The sequence below is a fragment of the Nomascus leucogenys genome, chromosome 21 (genome assembly GCF_006542625.1).
Source record: "Nomascus leucogenys isolate Asia chromosome 21, Asia_NLE_v1, whole genome shotgun sequence".
In the NCBI taxonomy this organism is placed as follows: domain Eukaryota; kingdom Metazoa; phylum Chordata; class Mammalia; order Primates; family Hylobatidae; genus Nomascus; species Nomascus leucogenys.
Genome location: NC_044401.1, coordinates 7710897 through 7727923, shown reverse-complemented (window position 1 = coordinate 7727923; position 17027 = coordinate 7710897). Strand labels below are relative to the sequence as shown.

Sequence of the window (17027 nt, the reverse complement as noted above, 5' to 3'; positions counted from 1 at the left end):
GGGAAGAAGCCACTGAGAGAAAAAAGAGGATAGAGCAGACGCACAGAAAAAGAACCAAAGAAATAACGATCATGACAGAAATAACAAACACAGATTTAGGCTGCCTTAGATCCCACCCCTAACCCCTGGCCTGTCTGGTCAGCTTTTTCTGAGTCCCATGCAACTTATATTTTTCAACAATTTCCCCTTTTTCCTAAGGTAACTTGATTGTCTCAGCCTCTGTGCTTTGAAATCAAAAGAGCCTTCATTAGAAAAGTCTACTCATCATTCTGTCTTACACCCCTTCTGTGGGGTGCCTCAAATGGTTACTAAACATGGATCATTTATCTATCTGAGGGCATCACAAAAAGACCTGGGCCATAAACACCAGCTAAACTAGGTGAGGGGGGAAGCTGCTAATATTTAACTAAAAGTAAACAAGGAGAATTCTGAATGCTGACCTCCTAGGTAAGCTTTCCAATATCTTTCCCATCCATTACAATAAACACAGCCCAGCACTGACCTTACCTCAGGCAATTCTGCTCTTTTTTCTCTCCTTTTATGGTGGCCTACTGAGTTGTCACAGGAAATTCTTTCCTTGCACTTGTCAGGGGCATAAATAAAAGACAATTTCAGACTGGCCTACCCTGAGCTTTACACTTGCCTGGAATATTTTTTTCCCGCTGCTATAAGGAAACTTTCTCTCCAATGCTAATGGAAAAAGAGAACTCATTTGATGGCATTAAAAAGTCACCTTTATCTAAGAATCAAGTATCATTAAATGATCAGGCAGTTTGATGCACACATTACAAGTAGTATAAACAAAATGAATGTTTTGGCCTTTTTTGTTAATGCATAGTTAAGTCTTGGCACAGGCATATCCTAATCTTTTTAAATTTCACTGAGCAGAACTCCCCCCTTACATCTTCTTATGGGATTGCCCTAACTGCAATGTCCAATTGGAATAAAGGAGATTTAGCATTACCAGTATCATGAGTTAGGCAAACATGAAATACACGGAAGAGTTCAAAGTCAAAACTATGTATGCCTGCAAGATAAGAGGTGCTCACAGACGAGGAGAAAGAGTTAGACTAAAATGAATTTATTGGTAACATTATTCTTCCAGACCCACTGAATGCAGGGTCTTAATAATGTTTTGGGGCCAAAAAGCTTTCTATGTCGTAATATAAATTTCACTGTGACACAAACACCTAAACATTTTAAAATACAACAAAAAGTAAGAACTTTTAAATCTTTACCTTGTTCATTGTTTCCTCCATTAAGCAGGAGTTCATCATTTTGCCTTTTCAATTCTGTTATATATTTAAAGGCTTGGTCCAGGATCATATTCTTGCTCTGTCCAAGAAAATGTTAAAAGTTTACAAGTTTCACTGAAGGGTAAGAACTTGCCAGATGAAACTTTAAGCTTTGTCTGTATCACATATATATGATACGTATCTTCTCAAAATTTAAAACAGACACTATATTCAAAAGCTTCTACTGTGTATTTTTCATATATTAAATGTTTATTGGGCAGCTAATGAGTGGCAGGCTCTGTTCTAGGCACTGGGGATATAATAGTAAAACAAACAAAGTCCCTGTCCTTGAAGAATATACACACACACATACACACACACAAAGGAATGCTATGAAGAAATATAAAGCAGGGTAAAGAGGGGGCTAGAGTGATGGTGGAGGTTACTTTGTGCAATGGACTGAATGTTTGTGCCCCCTAAAATTCATAGGTCTAAACCCTTATCCCCAATGTGATGGTTTTTGGGAGGTAATTAGGTCATGAAGGTAGAGCCCTCATGATGGGATTAGTGCCCTATAAGAAGAGACAGAGATGATCTCTCTCTCTGTCTGCCACTTGAGGACATAACTAGGAAGTGGGTCATCACCAGGAAGTGAACTGGCTGGCACTTGATCTTGGACTTCCCAGCTTCCAGAACTGTGAGAAATTAAAGTTACCCAGTCTATGGCATTTTTGTTGTAGCAGCCTGAACTAAGACACTGAGAACATTTGTTGTATATGGAGGTTGGGGAAGGGCCCTGAATAAGGTGATACCTGAGCAAAAACTGGAAGGAAGTGAAAGGAAGCAGGCCCTGCAGATATATGGGAAAAGGGAGTCCAGACAGCAGGATCAGAAGGGCAGGGGCCCTCAGCCAAGCTAGGCTCGGCACGTTGGAGGAATGGTAAGGAGGTGAGCAGAGCTACAGTGGAGTACACATGGGAAGAGTAGTAGAAGAGGCCAGAGGAGGCCTTCAAGATTTTGTAAAGGTTTTGGATTTTAATGTTATTCTTTACTCTGTTTACCACAACTACGAATTATTCTAAATAACAGGTCAAGAGAGAAATGTCACTTGATTGAGTTTTGGTGTCACGCTTCCAGTAAATTGTATTCCTAAGCTTTTTTGAAAAGATTGTATGTTATGTTAAAGTATTCCTTTATTCTCATGTCCAATACATGCCTATATACATCTTTTTTAAAAACTCAGAGAAGGCCAGGCGTGGTGGCTCACGCCTATAATCCCAGCATTTTGGGAGGCCGAGGCGAGCAGACACTTGAGGTCAGGAATTTGAGACCAGCCTGGCCAAAATGGCAAAATCCCATCTCTATCAAAATTGCAAAAAAATTAGCCAGGCATGGTGGGCGCACACCTGTAATGCCAGCTACTCAGTAGGCTGAGACATGAGAATTGCTTGAACCTGGGAGGCAGAGATTACAGTGAAGTGAGATCCTACCACTGCACTCCAGCTTGGGTAACAGAGTGAGATTCTGTCTCAAAAGAAAAAACAAACAAACAAAATAGACAAAAGGATTTTGTATTTCCTTACATTTAAAAAATATATCTTGGTGGCCGGGTACGGTGGCTTATGCCTGTAATCCCAGCACTTTGGGAAGCCGAGGTGGGCAGATCACCTGAGGTCAGGAGTTCGAGACCAGCCTGACCAACATGGAGAAACCCCATCTCTACTAAAAGTACAAAATTAGCCGGGTGTGGTGGCGCATGCCTGTAATCCCAGCTACTTGGGAGGCTGAGTCAGGAGAATCGCTTGAACCCAGGAGGAGGAGGTTGTGGTGAGCCGAGATTGCACCATTGCACTCCAGCCTGGGCAACAGTAGCAAAACTCCATCTCAAAAAAACTATATATATATATATATATATTCATATATTTGCGATACTTCCATATAGCATCTAGATATAATTCTTTTTTTTTTTTTTTTTTTTGAGACAGGCTTGCTCTGTGGCCGAGGCTGGAGTGCAGTGGCATGATCTTGGCTCACTGCAACCTCTGCCTCTCGGGCTCAAGCAATTCTCCTGCCTCTGCCTCTCAAGTAGCTGGGACTACAGGCATATGCCATCACGCCTGGCTAATTTTTTTTTTTTTTTTTTTGGTAGAGACGGGGTTTCACCATGTTGGCCAGGCTGGTCTTGAACTCCTGACCTCAGGTGATCCTCCCACCTTGGTCTCCCAAAGTGGTGAGATTACAGGTGTGAGCCACCATGCCCAGCCCCTACTTATTGTTTCTTTTTTTTTTTTTTTTTTTGGTGACAGAGTCTTGCTCTATCGCCCAGGCTGGAGTGTAGTGGCGCGATCTCAGCTCACTGCAACCTCCGCCTGCTGGGTTCATGCTATTCTCCTGCCTCAGCCTCCCGAGTAGCTACAGGCGCCCACCACCACGCCTGGCTAATTTGTTGTTGTTGTTGTTGTTGTTGTTGTTGTTTAGTAGAGACAGGGTTTCACCATGTTAGCCAGGATGGTCTCAATCTCCTGACCTCATTATCTGCCCGCCTTGGCCTCCCAAAGTGCTGGGATTACAGGCGTGAGCCACCACGCCCGGACTACTTACTGTTGCTAATGACTGTATTTATTTTGTTTACTAGTCTATTATTGATAAACATTTAAGATACCTTAACAGTCATTTCTGGTTTTTATCCTTCAGCTATCAAGAATGTTGCAATTGCTGGGCACGGTGGCTCATGCCTGTAGTCCCAGCACTTTGGGAGGCCGAGGCGGGCGGATAACGAGGTCAGGAGATCAAGACCATCCTCGCTAACACGGTGAAACCCCGTCTCTACTAAAAATAAAAAAAAAAATTAGCCGGGCGTGGTGGCGGGTGCCTGTAGTCCCAGCTACTTGGGAGGCTGAGGCGGGAGAATGGCGTGAACCCAGGAGGCAGAGCTTGCAGTGAGCCGAGATTGTGCCACTGCACTCCAGCCTGGGTGACAGAGCAAGACTCCGTCTCAAAAAAAAAAAAAAGAATGTTGCAATGAATATTTAACCTCTACTCCAGGATATATATTATTAGCTATCTCTGGTACTTTGTAGATAACTCTTTTCATGTAGGAATCACTGTGATTTAGTCCTTTGTTTGGCAATTTATAATTCTGAGTTCTTTACACTGAGTCCCAACAGAGACCCAATACATAAACCCAGTAAATTATTTACTACTAAGAGAAAAATAATATTGTTCTTTTTAAAAACAATAATCTGAACAAAGTCAGAACCTGATAATTCCCAGCCACCTGTCCCTCTACTGCAGACAGGGGCCAAAGCCTGTGAAGAAAATCTTAGTTGGCTCTGCTTCTGATAGCCAAATACTGACTTCCTTTGCACATTCTAGAACACCAAGGAAGTAAAACGGTTATGATTTCCTTTCTTCAGAGAAACTTGCAGGGATGAAAGCCAAGAGCAGGAAAGTAAGATTTTCCTGGGCAAACTTCTATGTTTACTGAGTAGCTACCTTCTATTGAGATGTGGAGAAAGAAAAATAAATTAGAAGGCATAGTGTGTGCCATTGTGTTAAGGAAACAGAAAGCACAATTTTTAAAAAGGCTGAAAAATACATACATGGAGCCGGGCACTTTGGGAGGCCGAGGTGGGTGGATCACTTGAAGTCAGGAGTTTGAGACCAGCCCGGCCAACATGGCAAAACCCCATCTCTACTAAAAATACAAAAATTAGCCTGGCGTGGTGGCATGCACCTGTAATCCTAGCTACTCAGGAGGCTGAGGCAAGAGAATCACTTGAACCTGGGAGGCGGAGGTTGCAGTGAGCGAGATCATGCTACTGCATTCCACCCTAGGCAATAGAGTGAGACTGTCTCAAAACAAACAAACAAACAAAAAAACCATATATGGAAGTCTAAGTCCATCCTATAGGGAAGAATGAAAGGAAATGAAGAGTAAGTCCTTTCCACGGGAGATAACATAGAGAAGCAAGCTGATTTGCTCCTTTGACATCCTGGGAAGGCTCAACACTGAGAACCACCAACCTCTATAGAAGGTGGAGTGAGCTGGGGGTTAAAATAGAGGGGAACTGGCTGAAAGACTCCTAACAAATCAGTAATAAGAACCACCCCCTACCCTGCCCCCACGCACATATTCTACACAGCTGGATGACTTTCCCTTCCTGCCCAAACCGCAGGAGACACGTTTATTTTCTGTGAAATTTGAACCAGAGAATTTCAGCCTCAGGGATACTTGGCACAAAAGTGGACAAGACGAGGGTCCTAAGTGGAAACAGGGGGCTAGAGTAAAACTCTGCCTACTACAGCACAAGACTCTCTAGCCCCCCAGCCCCCATCCAGCTTCCAGAATAATAGCAACCTCTTCCTCTTCCTACCAGTCCCACTCCCGGGCAGGAGACTGATGGGTTCTTCTCCGAGAAAATAAAAAAATTAATAGCTATCCCACAAAAGAAAAAAAATGACAAATACTGATATGTTTTAGTTCCACAACAACAACAACAAAACTAGCATAGCTTCTAATCATGCAACACTTAGGGCCGTCAAAAGACAAACCTATTCAATCAGCTTTTTAATGCCTCATTCCCAAGTATGAAAAAAACAGCTTCAAGTCACTAAACATTTAAGGAAAACCCCCTCAAAAAAAGATGAGACAAAAAGGGGAAAAAAGGAAATCAGAGGAAAAAAACATAAACAGAAAAAAACTTCAGGAAAAAACCTACATATACTATTCAGAGGTGAGAAGATATTGTATCCACAAACATATGGTAGGAAAAGGAACAGAGAATAAGAAAAAAGACTCTTGGAAATTAAAAATATAAGAGCTGCAATTAAAAACAGAAGAGATGGAAGAGGCCAACTGGTTGAGAATGAAAAAGGAGAACAGAGGGTTCCAGAAGTAAAGTCTTGAAGAAAGAAAATGGCAAATGAAAATTATGTAGTACATTTGACCTTATAGAAAACTCTACTAAGAGATGGTTGGAAATGTCAGAAGGATTAAAGATAAGTATATGAAAAATTAAGCTAATGGAAAACTATGAGGTAATTATTTACTCCCCCCAAAAACAAAAGCAACAAATGAAATATAATAGTACAGTCCTTGGCTCAACCATGAATAATATTTACAGTTTTAAAAACATAAAAACTGAATACCAATTTAACTAAAAGTGATAGAATTATAATGGGAGGACTGAAGAAGGAGAAGCCAGGGGGAAAAGCATAACAACGAGTCAACAGATAATACCTAAAATTGAAAAATTCAGATACAGCAACATAAGAATGTCATTTAGAAATAAAACAGTAAAAAAACAAAAACAAAAACAAAAAAACAGAAGAAACAGTTGAGAATATTTTCCTCTGAGGAGCTGTGTTGGGGTTAGGAAGCAGGTAGGAGATTAATGTTTGTTGTTTTAAGCTTTTTAGTGCTGTTTGCTATGTGTCTTATTAACTTTTTGCATATATTCATTTAATTACAACATTATAATAGTGATTATTGCTTGGGAGTAAGATATCAATTTATTTTTTTAAATCTTTTTGTGCCTTTCATATTGTTTCAATTTTTTGTTTTGTTTTGTTTTCAGTGGAGCACGCTTTATCCTCATTATTAGAAGGAACAAAAAGGTATCTTCATTAGAGAACACTGTCATACTTTAAGCTGAGATTTTAAGTACTACTGGGGGTTAAGAGGGCATGGAGAATAAATTTTTAAAAAGATCCTTGGAAGATTCTAAGTAAGAATTTAAAAGGAGTAAGACTATGCATTGGCAGGAAAACAAAACAAAAAAATGCCTGGCAAATAGAGTGGCATATATGTAAACACAGTCATGTGATTAATTTAGTAATCAAGAGAAATCTGAAGATTCTAGAAATTATATGGTACATTTGACCATGAAGAAACTGTACTAAAAGATTGTTGGAAGAATTAAAACAAGGCAATTATTAACTTCAAAAGAACCATACACAGAAATAGAAAGCAACAAAAATAATCATTCTAAGCACCAAAACAACTTAGGGAATTATCTGTTCATAAGTAATGAATGAAGATTTGAGTAGACTTCTTACCTGCTTCAGGGCAGGAGAACATGGGATCAGCTCTCCTATTCTGTTTATCCCAGCATTGATTTTCTTCTTTCTATGCCTCTCCACTAGATGGGAGAAAATTCGTTTATCAAACCTTACACTACTTAGTCAAAGCGCCCTCATTCAACCAGGGTAAAGAAGTTTTAGGTAAAGAAATCCCTAAGAAATGCTTATCAATGGCCAGGCGTGATGGTTCACACCTGCAAACCCAGCACTTCAGGAGGCCAAGGCGGGTGGATCACCTGAGGTCAGGAGTTCGAGACCAGCCTGGCCAACATGGCAAAACCCCATCTCTACTAAAAATACAAAAAGTAGCTGGGCATGGTGGCACACGCCTGTAGTCCCAGCTACTTGGGAGGCTGAGGCAGGAGAATTGCTTGAAACCCGGGAGATGGAGGCTGCAGTGAGCTGAGATCATGCTGCTGCTCTCCACCCTGGGTGACAGAACGAGACTCCGTCTGAAAATAAACATTAAAAAAAAGGGAAGGGGGAAGGGGAGCGGAAGGGGAAGGGGAAGGGCTTATCAAACATTATCTACTATAAATAACTATAATAAGTAAAATGTCTAAGATGTCACTTTTTAAGTCTAGTGTTATAGAAATCTACATAAGCAATACTTTCATTAGCATTTTGTTTTTTCTTTGAGACAGGGTCCCCCAGGCTGGAGTGCAGCAGTGCAATTTCAGCTCACTACAATCTCCTGCCCTCAGCTCCTTCCCTAGGCTCAAGCCTCCCAAATAGCTGGGACCACAGGCATGCAGCACCATGCCCAACTATTTTTTTTTTGTATTTTTAGTAGGGACAGGGTCTTGCCATGTTGCCTAGGATGGTCTCAAACTCCTGAGCTCAAGCTATCTGCTCACCTCAGTCTCTCAAAGTGCTGGGATTACAGACGTGAGTCACTGCATCAGACCTTAAAATTTTAAAGACCATCATTGATAATAATTACTTTCAAATTAAAAACAAATAGCAACTGCTAATATTTCATTACTATTAGGCCATCATTCTATTATAGTTCAAGTAATTACTAGAGATTTTAATGATAATCAAATTTAAAGAATCCACTAACAAGCAAGTTATTAGAAAGCTGCCTCTTTATGGCAAATGGGCAAATGAGGCCTTTCTTGGCAGATTAAAGAACCTTAAAACACCTTTTTGGATGACTACTGGGCCTTTTTGGAATAGAAACAGCTATTAGTTATGACTTAAAATAGACAAGAAAGAGTATTGGTTTGTTTTTCTCTATGGGATCTGGGATCTGGACTCTCCACTTTGGCTGTGTTGGATCTTTCCCATCAAAGAAACAAAGCAACCGACAGCTTCTCAATCAACTGTGAAATGTTCCAGGCTTATGTGTTACAAATTTAAAAGGGGTCAAAGGATAGAAGACATTATACAAATAATTTATATAAGACTCTGTAAGTGGAAACATTAGTATTGGCTATTTTCCTTTACAAAGTTTTCTAAAACATTCCTTTTTAACAAAGGATTCCAGTGCTTCTAAGTAGATGATCTGTCAGTAGCATGGGTGTGACGTGTTTTGCAAAATATTTATATTTTTTGCTTTATGATCTAGCAGTAAGAGCATCCTTTTTTCTTTTCTTTTTCCTTTTTTTTTTGTTTTTTTGAGACAAAGTCTTGTTCTGTTGCCCAGGCTGGAGTGCAGTGGCACAATCACAGCTCATTGCAGTCCTGACCTCCCAGGCTCAAGCAATCCTTCCACCTCAGCCTCCAGAGTAGCTGGAACCATAGACATGCACTACCATGCCTGGCTAATTTTTTTTTATTACTTGTAGAGGCGGGGTCTCCCTATGTTGCCCAGGCTGGTTTTGAACTCCTGGGCTCAAAATATCCTCCTGCCTTGGTCTACCAAAGTGTTAGGATTACAAGCATGAGCCATCATGCCTGGCCTGGCATCCTTTTCAATGACACCTAATTAGTCTTTCTTAGTAAGTTATGGTAAACACATCTCTTTTTTTTTTTTTTTTTTTTTTTTTGAGATGGAGCCTCACTCTGTCACCCCGGCTGGAGTGCAATGGCACGATCTCAGTTAACTGCATCCTCCGCCTCCCAGGTTCAAGCGATTCTCCTGCCTCAGCCTATTGAGTAGCTGGGATTACAGGCACGCACTACCATACCCGGCTAATTTTTTGTATTTTTAGAAGAGATAGGGTTTCGCCATGTTGGCCAGGCTGGTCTCAAACTCCTGACCTCAGGTGATCCACCTGCCTCGACCTCTCCAAGTGCTGGGATTACAGGCATAAGCCACCACGATCAGCCTATAAGCACATATCTATGGCACCATGTGACAGCTGATTCCAATCAAAAAGATTTAGCTCTTATGGTCAAAAACATTAATTTATACAGCCCAAAAAAATCAAAGCAATAAACTGTGCTTACCTTTCCTCTGAATTCTCTAATAATAGTATTTGTTGGTTTCTGAGAGTAGATTTTGTAATGCATGGAGGTTAAAAAAAAAGCCAACATTAAGACTTTTTACCCCCTGCTGAAAAATGGAGTTTCAAAGGCAATAAACTCCACATTCTGAGAAACAGCAATATCCCACCAGTGTTCAACATACTTTTCCATAGATAAAATTTTCCCAAGGGTCCTTTCCTTAGACAAAGGAAGGTATCATTTATAGATACAGTGTGCCAAATTCCAAATGTATGCACAATTAATTTTATAGATGTTTATCTGGCTTTGGCCTGTAATTTCAGTATTTGAGAAAAAATCCAATATTTATTTTCTATACTTTTTCCTATAATTGAGGACTCCAGAACTTAATTTAAGACTGTTCACACTGCAAGGCCCTTTAGGATCTATAGCCTGCTGCTCATCTCTTAGCTATACCTCTAGGCAGCCAGCCCCCTAGGGAATTGCTGCAAAGATACATACCCTTCATACTATCTAGGAGAATAATATCTGGACTACCTTGGTAGGTAAAATCACTTAAAACACTAGCTCCAGGGATACAGTAATCTCTTAAATTATCTAAATAGACTATGAATCAGAAGATGATAAGCAAGCCATCTTCATGAGACTCAGGGTGTATTTTGTCAATTAAAAACAATAAGGGAACATTTTCCTAAAACATAATGAATAATGATTCCTTGCTTATAACATAAAAACTTATAATCAACTGCAGTATGATTTCATTTTGAATGCAAAAAATGCTAACAGGTAAAATTTAAATTGTTTCTACCTGCATTATGTGTCTCCCGGTTTTTCTTTCTGAAACAAAAAGTACAGATAAAAGGTAACGTGAAAATAATGGGAAAGTATTTTTACCATTTTATACTTTAAGAATCATAAAATTAAATTTTATGAATTTGTATTCGTTGCAGCAATAAGAAACAATCTGAAGAAACATTTCCTTAATATATATTATGGTATGAAAAATCTAATGGCAGAGAACCTCAATATAAATTTAGAAACCACAATTTCTGGAGGTAACTACAACTCTCTATTCTTCCATACCCAGAAGTCATAGGTTGGGAAATGAATCAATCACTGAACAGCTTAATTAACTATTTCAAAATGTAACTTAGGTGCTGGTAAATTCACGAAGTGATGTGCCAAGTAGGTGATTTCTGATGTTTGTCTTGGCACCTGGACCAGTATGGGTGTGGGTGTGCAGGAGACACAAGCAACAGCAGAGAGTAGTTTTGTAATCCCTAGGGAGGGAGATGTGGCAGCCAACAGCACCCGTGCACAGACAAGTGGCATCTGAGCTATCTTGTATTTGTGTACCTTAGGTTGTCCAAACTCTTAAATTTTCTTGAGAGCCAATCTACTAAAAGCATTGACTTTCCCTTTTATACACAATTACTCAAAACATTAGCATTCTCTAATAGCTATTTGGTAAGGAAAGAGAATAGTGATTTTAATATTAGTAGAAGCACTGGCCATGCAATTCTAAGCAGAAACATTGCTAAAGGTGCTAGAAACTCAGAAAAAAAGGTTATACAAAGAACCAGAAGTAACATTGTTCTGATATGTATATTAGCATTAATGGATTATAATGTCACAAAATGTTTATTCAAACTGACTAGAGCCTAAATGAACTTAGGATACATAAAAATTAATACTATAGGCAAGTGAAAATGTCATTAGAAACAAAACATTTAACATAGATTTGGTAATATATAACTACTGACCGTCATTCTTGTTATACTGCTAGTAGAATAAGAACAGATAATTTTTTTTCTTTTTTTTTTTTGAGATGGAGTCTCTGTCACCCAGGCTGGAGTGCAGCAGTGTGATTTTGGCTCACTGCAACCTCTGCCTCCCAGGTTCAAGCAATTCTCCTGCCTCAGCCTCCTGAGTAGCTGGAACTACAGGTACATGCCACCATACCCAGCTAATTTTTGTATTTTTAGTAGAGACGGGGTTTCACCATGTTGGCCAGGCTGGTCTTGAACTCCTGACCTCAGGTGATCCTCCAGCCTCGGCCTCCCAAAGTGCTGAGATTACAGGCGTGTGCCACCACACCCGGCCAGGACAGATAATTTTTAACCATATACCTTTTTCAGTAAATCTGTATTTATCTACAAATATTTTTGGACAGTAATAATTTCCTAGATATCTAAATAAAAGTTCTCTAAGGACTACCTATGTAGCAAAATAGGAACTAATTCTGCTTCTTATCTGACCAAAGCATATTATATTGGGGCTGTGGATACATACCTGTGCTGCTTTTTTGTAGGCATCTCATTCTCTGTCATTTCTGGCATGGTTACAGTAATAGGAACCTATAAAAGGATAGAAAGACACACCAGAAAGCTGAGTTATTCTAGAATCTTATAAAAATTGATCAATAGCAATTTGATTTGAATATTAAAATGCTAAAAAATAAAATTGACATTGAAAAGCATTGGATTAGGTGTTGCAGATAGAAAGAAGTATAAGAAAATAGCATAAAAGTACTAAAATTAGCAAATGTAGAAAATGGTGAATATCAAATGTGAGGTATAGCCAGAAAGTGCTTGAGAAAATTTGAGTAGAAAAAGATCACTGCAGGCTTGGAAATCAAGAAAAGCTTAAAGGGGATGTGAATTTGAGCAAGAGCTGGAAAGATAGGTAGAACATACTTGAGTTGGGAGAGTATGCTATTTGTTCATGTGAAGTGTTATACAGAATTTAAACTAAAACAATGGTTCCCTACTCTGAACACACAAAAAAACAAATGTGACAAGAGCACAAACATGTAATATTCCATACATGAAAGCAAGCATTCATTCACTCACTCATTTGTTGGGCGTTAACTTCAAACTGCTAGAAGTCTCACATTATCATTTGACTGTCATTAAAATCTGGGCACGAAAATTCTATCTATATTTCAATTATCAGGCTACTGAATAATACATGCACTATTGGAAAATATATACACATATGGAAAAGGCCAGAAAGCAAATACATTAATATATTAATCATAGTTAAGTAAGGGTAGTGATATTTTGGTGATTTCATTCTCTTCTCTGACTTTCAAAAATTTCATTAATGAAAGCTGTGATGCTTTTATATCCCAGAGATTGACAACTGTATTAATCTGTTCTCATGTTGCTATAAAGAAATACATGAGACTGGGTAATTTTTAAGGGAAAGAGGTTTAATTGAGTCACAGTTCCACAGTGCTGGAGAAGGCCTCTGGAAACCTACAATCATGGTGCTCTGTCACCTCTTGAACACTTTGCTGCTTAGAAATTTCTTCCACCAGATAACCTAAATTATTTCTCTCAAGTTCAAAGTTCCACAGCTCTAGGGCAGGGCAAAATGCTTCCAGTCTCTTCGCTAAAGCATAGCAAGAGTCACCTTTGCTCTAGTCTCCAAGAAGTTCCTAATCTCCATCTGACACCACCTCAGCCTGGACTTCGTTGTCCACATCACTAGCAGCATTTTGGTCAAAATCATTCAACAAGTCTCTAGGAAGTTCCAAACTTTCTCACATCTTCCTGTCTTCTTCTGAGCCCTCCAAGTCTCTACAAAGTTCCAAACTTTCCCACATTTTCCTGTCTTCTTCTGAGCCCTCTAAACTGTCCCAACCTCTGCCTGCTACCCAGTTCCAAAGTTGCTTTCACATTTTCAGGTATCCTTATAGCAGTGCCCCACTCCCAGTACCAATTTACTGTGTTAGTCCACTCTCACGCTGCTATGAAGAAATGCTCAAGACTAGGTAATTTACAAAGGAAAGACGTTTCACTGACTCACAGTTCCTCAGGGCTGGGGAGGCCTCAGGAAACTTAGAATCATGGTGGAAGGGGAAGCAAATACATCCTTCTTTACATGGCAGCAGGAAGGAGAAGTGGCGAGCAAAGTGAGGAATGCCCCTTATAAAACTATCATCTCATGAGAACTCACTCACTATCACAAGGACAGCATAAGGGTAACGGCCCCCATGATTCAATTACCTCCCACTTGGGCCCCCTCCCATGACACATGGGATTATGGGAACTACAATTCAAGATGAGATTTGGATGGGGACACAGCCAAACCATATCAACAACCTTTCAAAATGAGTCTACCAAGTTGGGATACCTGCTGTGGTACACTGGAGGAGGTGCAAGTGTGGTTTCCCATTTTTTTCTCCGAGAGAGAGAAAAAGTAGCAAGTATGAAGTCTGAAGTTAGAAAGCATGAGTTTAAAATCTGTTTCTTCCGCTTCCTAGCTGTCAGGTCTTGGGCAAGTTACATAACCCTCAGAACCTCAGATGCTTCATCTACACCGTGAATCATAATAACAGTATTACATTATTTGATTGTTCCGAGCAGGGAATGAAATTTTGCGGGGACAGCACAAGACCACGTTACCTAGTAGTAATAAGGATTTAATAAATGTTAGCTTTAAATGTTAGTGAGATATTTCAAGGTTAACTTTAGCCCTAGGGAGGAGGGAGAAGGGTCCTGGGAAATAAGTAGACACGAATGCAGGAAGGGGATGACAGAAAGTACTGACTGAAGCAGCCTGTAGAGAAATGTGTCATCAAGACCCATGTCTAGCAGCTTATTCCTATTCCACCTTTTCCCTACCATTTGTGAAGTACCTATCAGCCTAAAAGCAATGAGCTCACATTAGGTAATCATATGGTGATGGTGGGGAACATGTAATTAAATAAGTAAATGAATAATCCCTGTGACCTTCTCACCTAAGGGCTTGCAGCGTTTCTTCACTTTTGATTCCTGGCTTCCAATGCCTCCTGTTTCTGATCCAAATGTATCATCTTCTGCCAGAAGATGGTCTATGGGTTATGCTTTCTTCTTACTACACAAGAGAAAAATCAATGAATGTTTATAGTTGCTAGGTGTCCATTAGCACCGCGTTAAGGCAAGGGCTGACAACCTATGGCATGCAAGCAGATTTTTAATGCCACGAAGGATGATCCTGAATTCTCCCCACACTTGAAAGCAAATCAATGCAGTTGCTCTCAAAAGTCACTTTCCTATTGGTTACCAATGCTCCGCCCCCACAAAGATGGTAGTCTTACAGCCAATGGATGGTCCCCAAGAGGGGATTCTCTTGTTTTCTCTTATGCATGCTCATTGTCCCTTAGGTCCTCACTAGCTGCTGGTTACTCAAGGTCCTCCACTTGGGTCTTACCCTAACTTCTGTCCTCAATTCTAAAATTACCTTTCCTTCAATCTCCTACCTCCTACTTCTCTCTTTTAAGAGTGTCTGAAAACTTACATAGGAACCTTCCCCTAAGGCAGTGACACTAGGAAGACAGCCCTCAGACCTTTGCATTGTACGTGTTCTTTAAAAATGTAAATTTGGGGGCTTCATTCCAAACATGACGAATGAGAGGTCTGGGTAGGGCCCAGGAATTTGCACTTTCAACAATCTCCTTGGGTGATCTTCTCCCCTCTCCTCTGCTCCCCTCCCTCACCCTCCCCTCTCCTTCCCTTGCCTTCTCCCTCCTTTCCTCCCTGGCTCCCTTCCTTTCTCTTTTTCTTTTTTGTTTTTGGTTTTTTTAGGTACAGAAAAAGTTTTAGAAACTTCAAGAGAGGGATCTGAATTTTAATAAGTGCCCCAGGTGACTCTGATAGGAAAAAGCTGGAAACACAGGCAGTTATCTTTAATTGGTGAAAGTTCAAGCATCTGACCAATACCCTAGTTCCAGCCTTTCCCCTGCAGCCCTTTTGAAAGTCTGCAGATAATTTCACATATAATTCAGGTACATAAAGTAAAAGTTCTAGTTGTCTAAACATCTAGAATATTTTTTTTTCTGGGCTCAGTCAATAATAACCAATATCTAAAATCTTAAAGTCAATGACACTAAGGGTCTATCACAAAAGTAAATATTCTCTGCACTCAGGTGAAAGCCAGGAATTTAACTGAAAGAGGAAGACAACTGTAAATACAAATCATCCCATTTACCAAATGCCATTATGAATATCCATCTCAATGTAAAATTATTTATAGGTACAATTTTCATGCTATTAAAATTGCATTCCTGATGCTAAAAAAAAGAGCATCTATTGGAAAGGAACTATACAATATTTTCATAAATCCCTGTCCACTTAATAATTAGCTTATTAATAAAGAAATTATATTTTAATATAATATTTACATAACTATAAATATATGCTTTAAAATATTTAAAGTGTCATTAAAAATTTTTTTTTAATTTTTAAAAATGTTTTTAGAGACAGGATTTTGCTTTGTCATCCAGGCTGGTGTGCAGTGGCATGATCACAGCTCACTGCAGCCTCAAACTCCTGGGCTCAGGTGATCCTCCCAACTCAGCCTCCTAAGCAGCTAGGAATACAGGCACACACCACTATTCCCAGCTAATTTTTTGTAGAGATGGGATCTCACTATGCTGTCCAGGCTGGTCTCTCTCTCTCTCTCTCTCTCTCTCTCTCTCTCTCTCTCTCTTTCTAACTCCTGGCCTCAAGCAATCCTCCCGCCTCAGTCTTCCAAAGTGCTTGGAGCCACTGCACCTGGCTCCATTAATATCTTGGCTCCATTAGTTTTTGAATGCCAAAGGATTACATTAGTAATCTCTGAATTATTATGCTTTTATGGAAGAACTATTCCTGAAGTTAGACAAACCCAGTAGTTCTCAAGTGTGGTACTCAGATCACCTGCATCAAAATCACATTTTTCAAAACTTTTTTCCTTGAGATAAACCTTACATATAATAAATTGCATAAATCTTATGTATAATATTCAATGGGTTTTGACGAATGCACACAACTATATGACCCAACCCCATCAAGGTACAGAACATTATCACCAGAGAAAGTTTTTTTTTTTTTTTTGAGGCAGAGTCTTGCTCTGTCGCCCAGGCTGGAGTACAGTGGCGTAATCTCAGTTCACTGCACCCTCTGCCTCCTGGGTTCAAGCAATTCTCTTGCCTCAGCCTCCCTAGTAACTAGGATTACAGGCACCCGCCACCATACCCAGCTAATTTTTGTATCTTTAGTAGAGATGGGGTTTCACCATGTGGGCCAGCCTAGTCTCAAACTCCTGACCTCAAGCGACCCACCCATCTTGGTCTCCCAAAGTGCTGGGATTACAGGCGTTGAGCCACCGCGCCCGGCCTGAGAAAGTTCTTTCATGACCCTTTCAAGTCAATCCCTTCCCCTACTCCAGAAGCAAACCCTATCCTAAATTTTTTCACCACAGAACTTCATAGAAATGTATTGATTGGGAATTCTTTTGTGTAAAGCTTGCACTAAGCATAATGTTTCTGAAATTCATCTAGTAGTTTGT

General features: G+C 39.8%; 1 protein-coding gene across 1 annotated transcript in view; it reads right to left on the bottom strand.

Moving 5' to 3' along the window:
* USF3 (upstream transcription factor family member 3) overlaps window positions 1-17027 on the bottom strand; it is a 48607-nt gene that overhangs the window by 14622 nt on the left and 16958 nt on the right. The window contains exons 2-6 of the mRNA XM_003261822.2: window positions 14458-14573; window positions 12003-12067; window positions 10519-10547; window positions 7296-7378; window positions 1239-1335 (exon numbers count right to left, since the gene is read on the bottom strand). Coding sequence (XP_003261870.2) covers window positions 1239-1335; window positions 7296-7378; window positions 10519-10547; window positions 12003-12049 — 256 coding nt within the window. The 5' untranslated portion in view covers window positions 12050-12067; window positions 14458-14573. The remainder of the gene's footprint in view (window positions 1-1238; window positions 1336-7295; window positions 7379-10518; window positions 10548-12002; window positions 12068-14457; window positions 14574-17027) is intronic.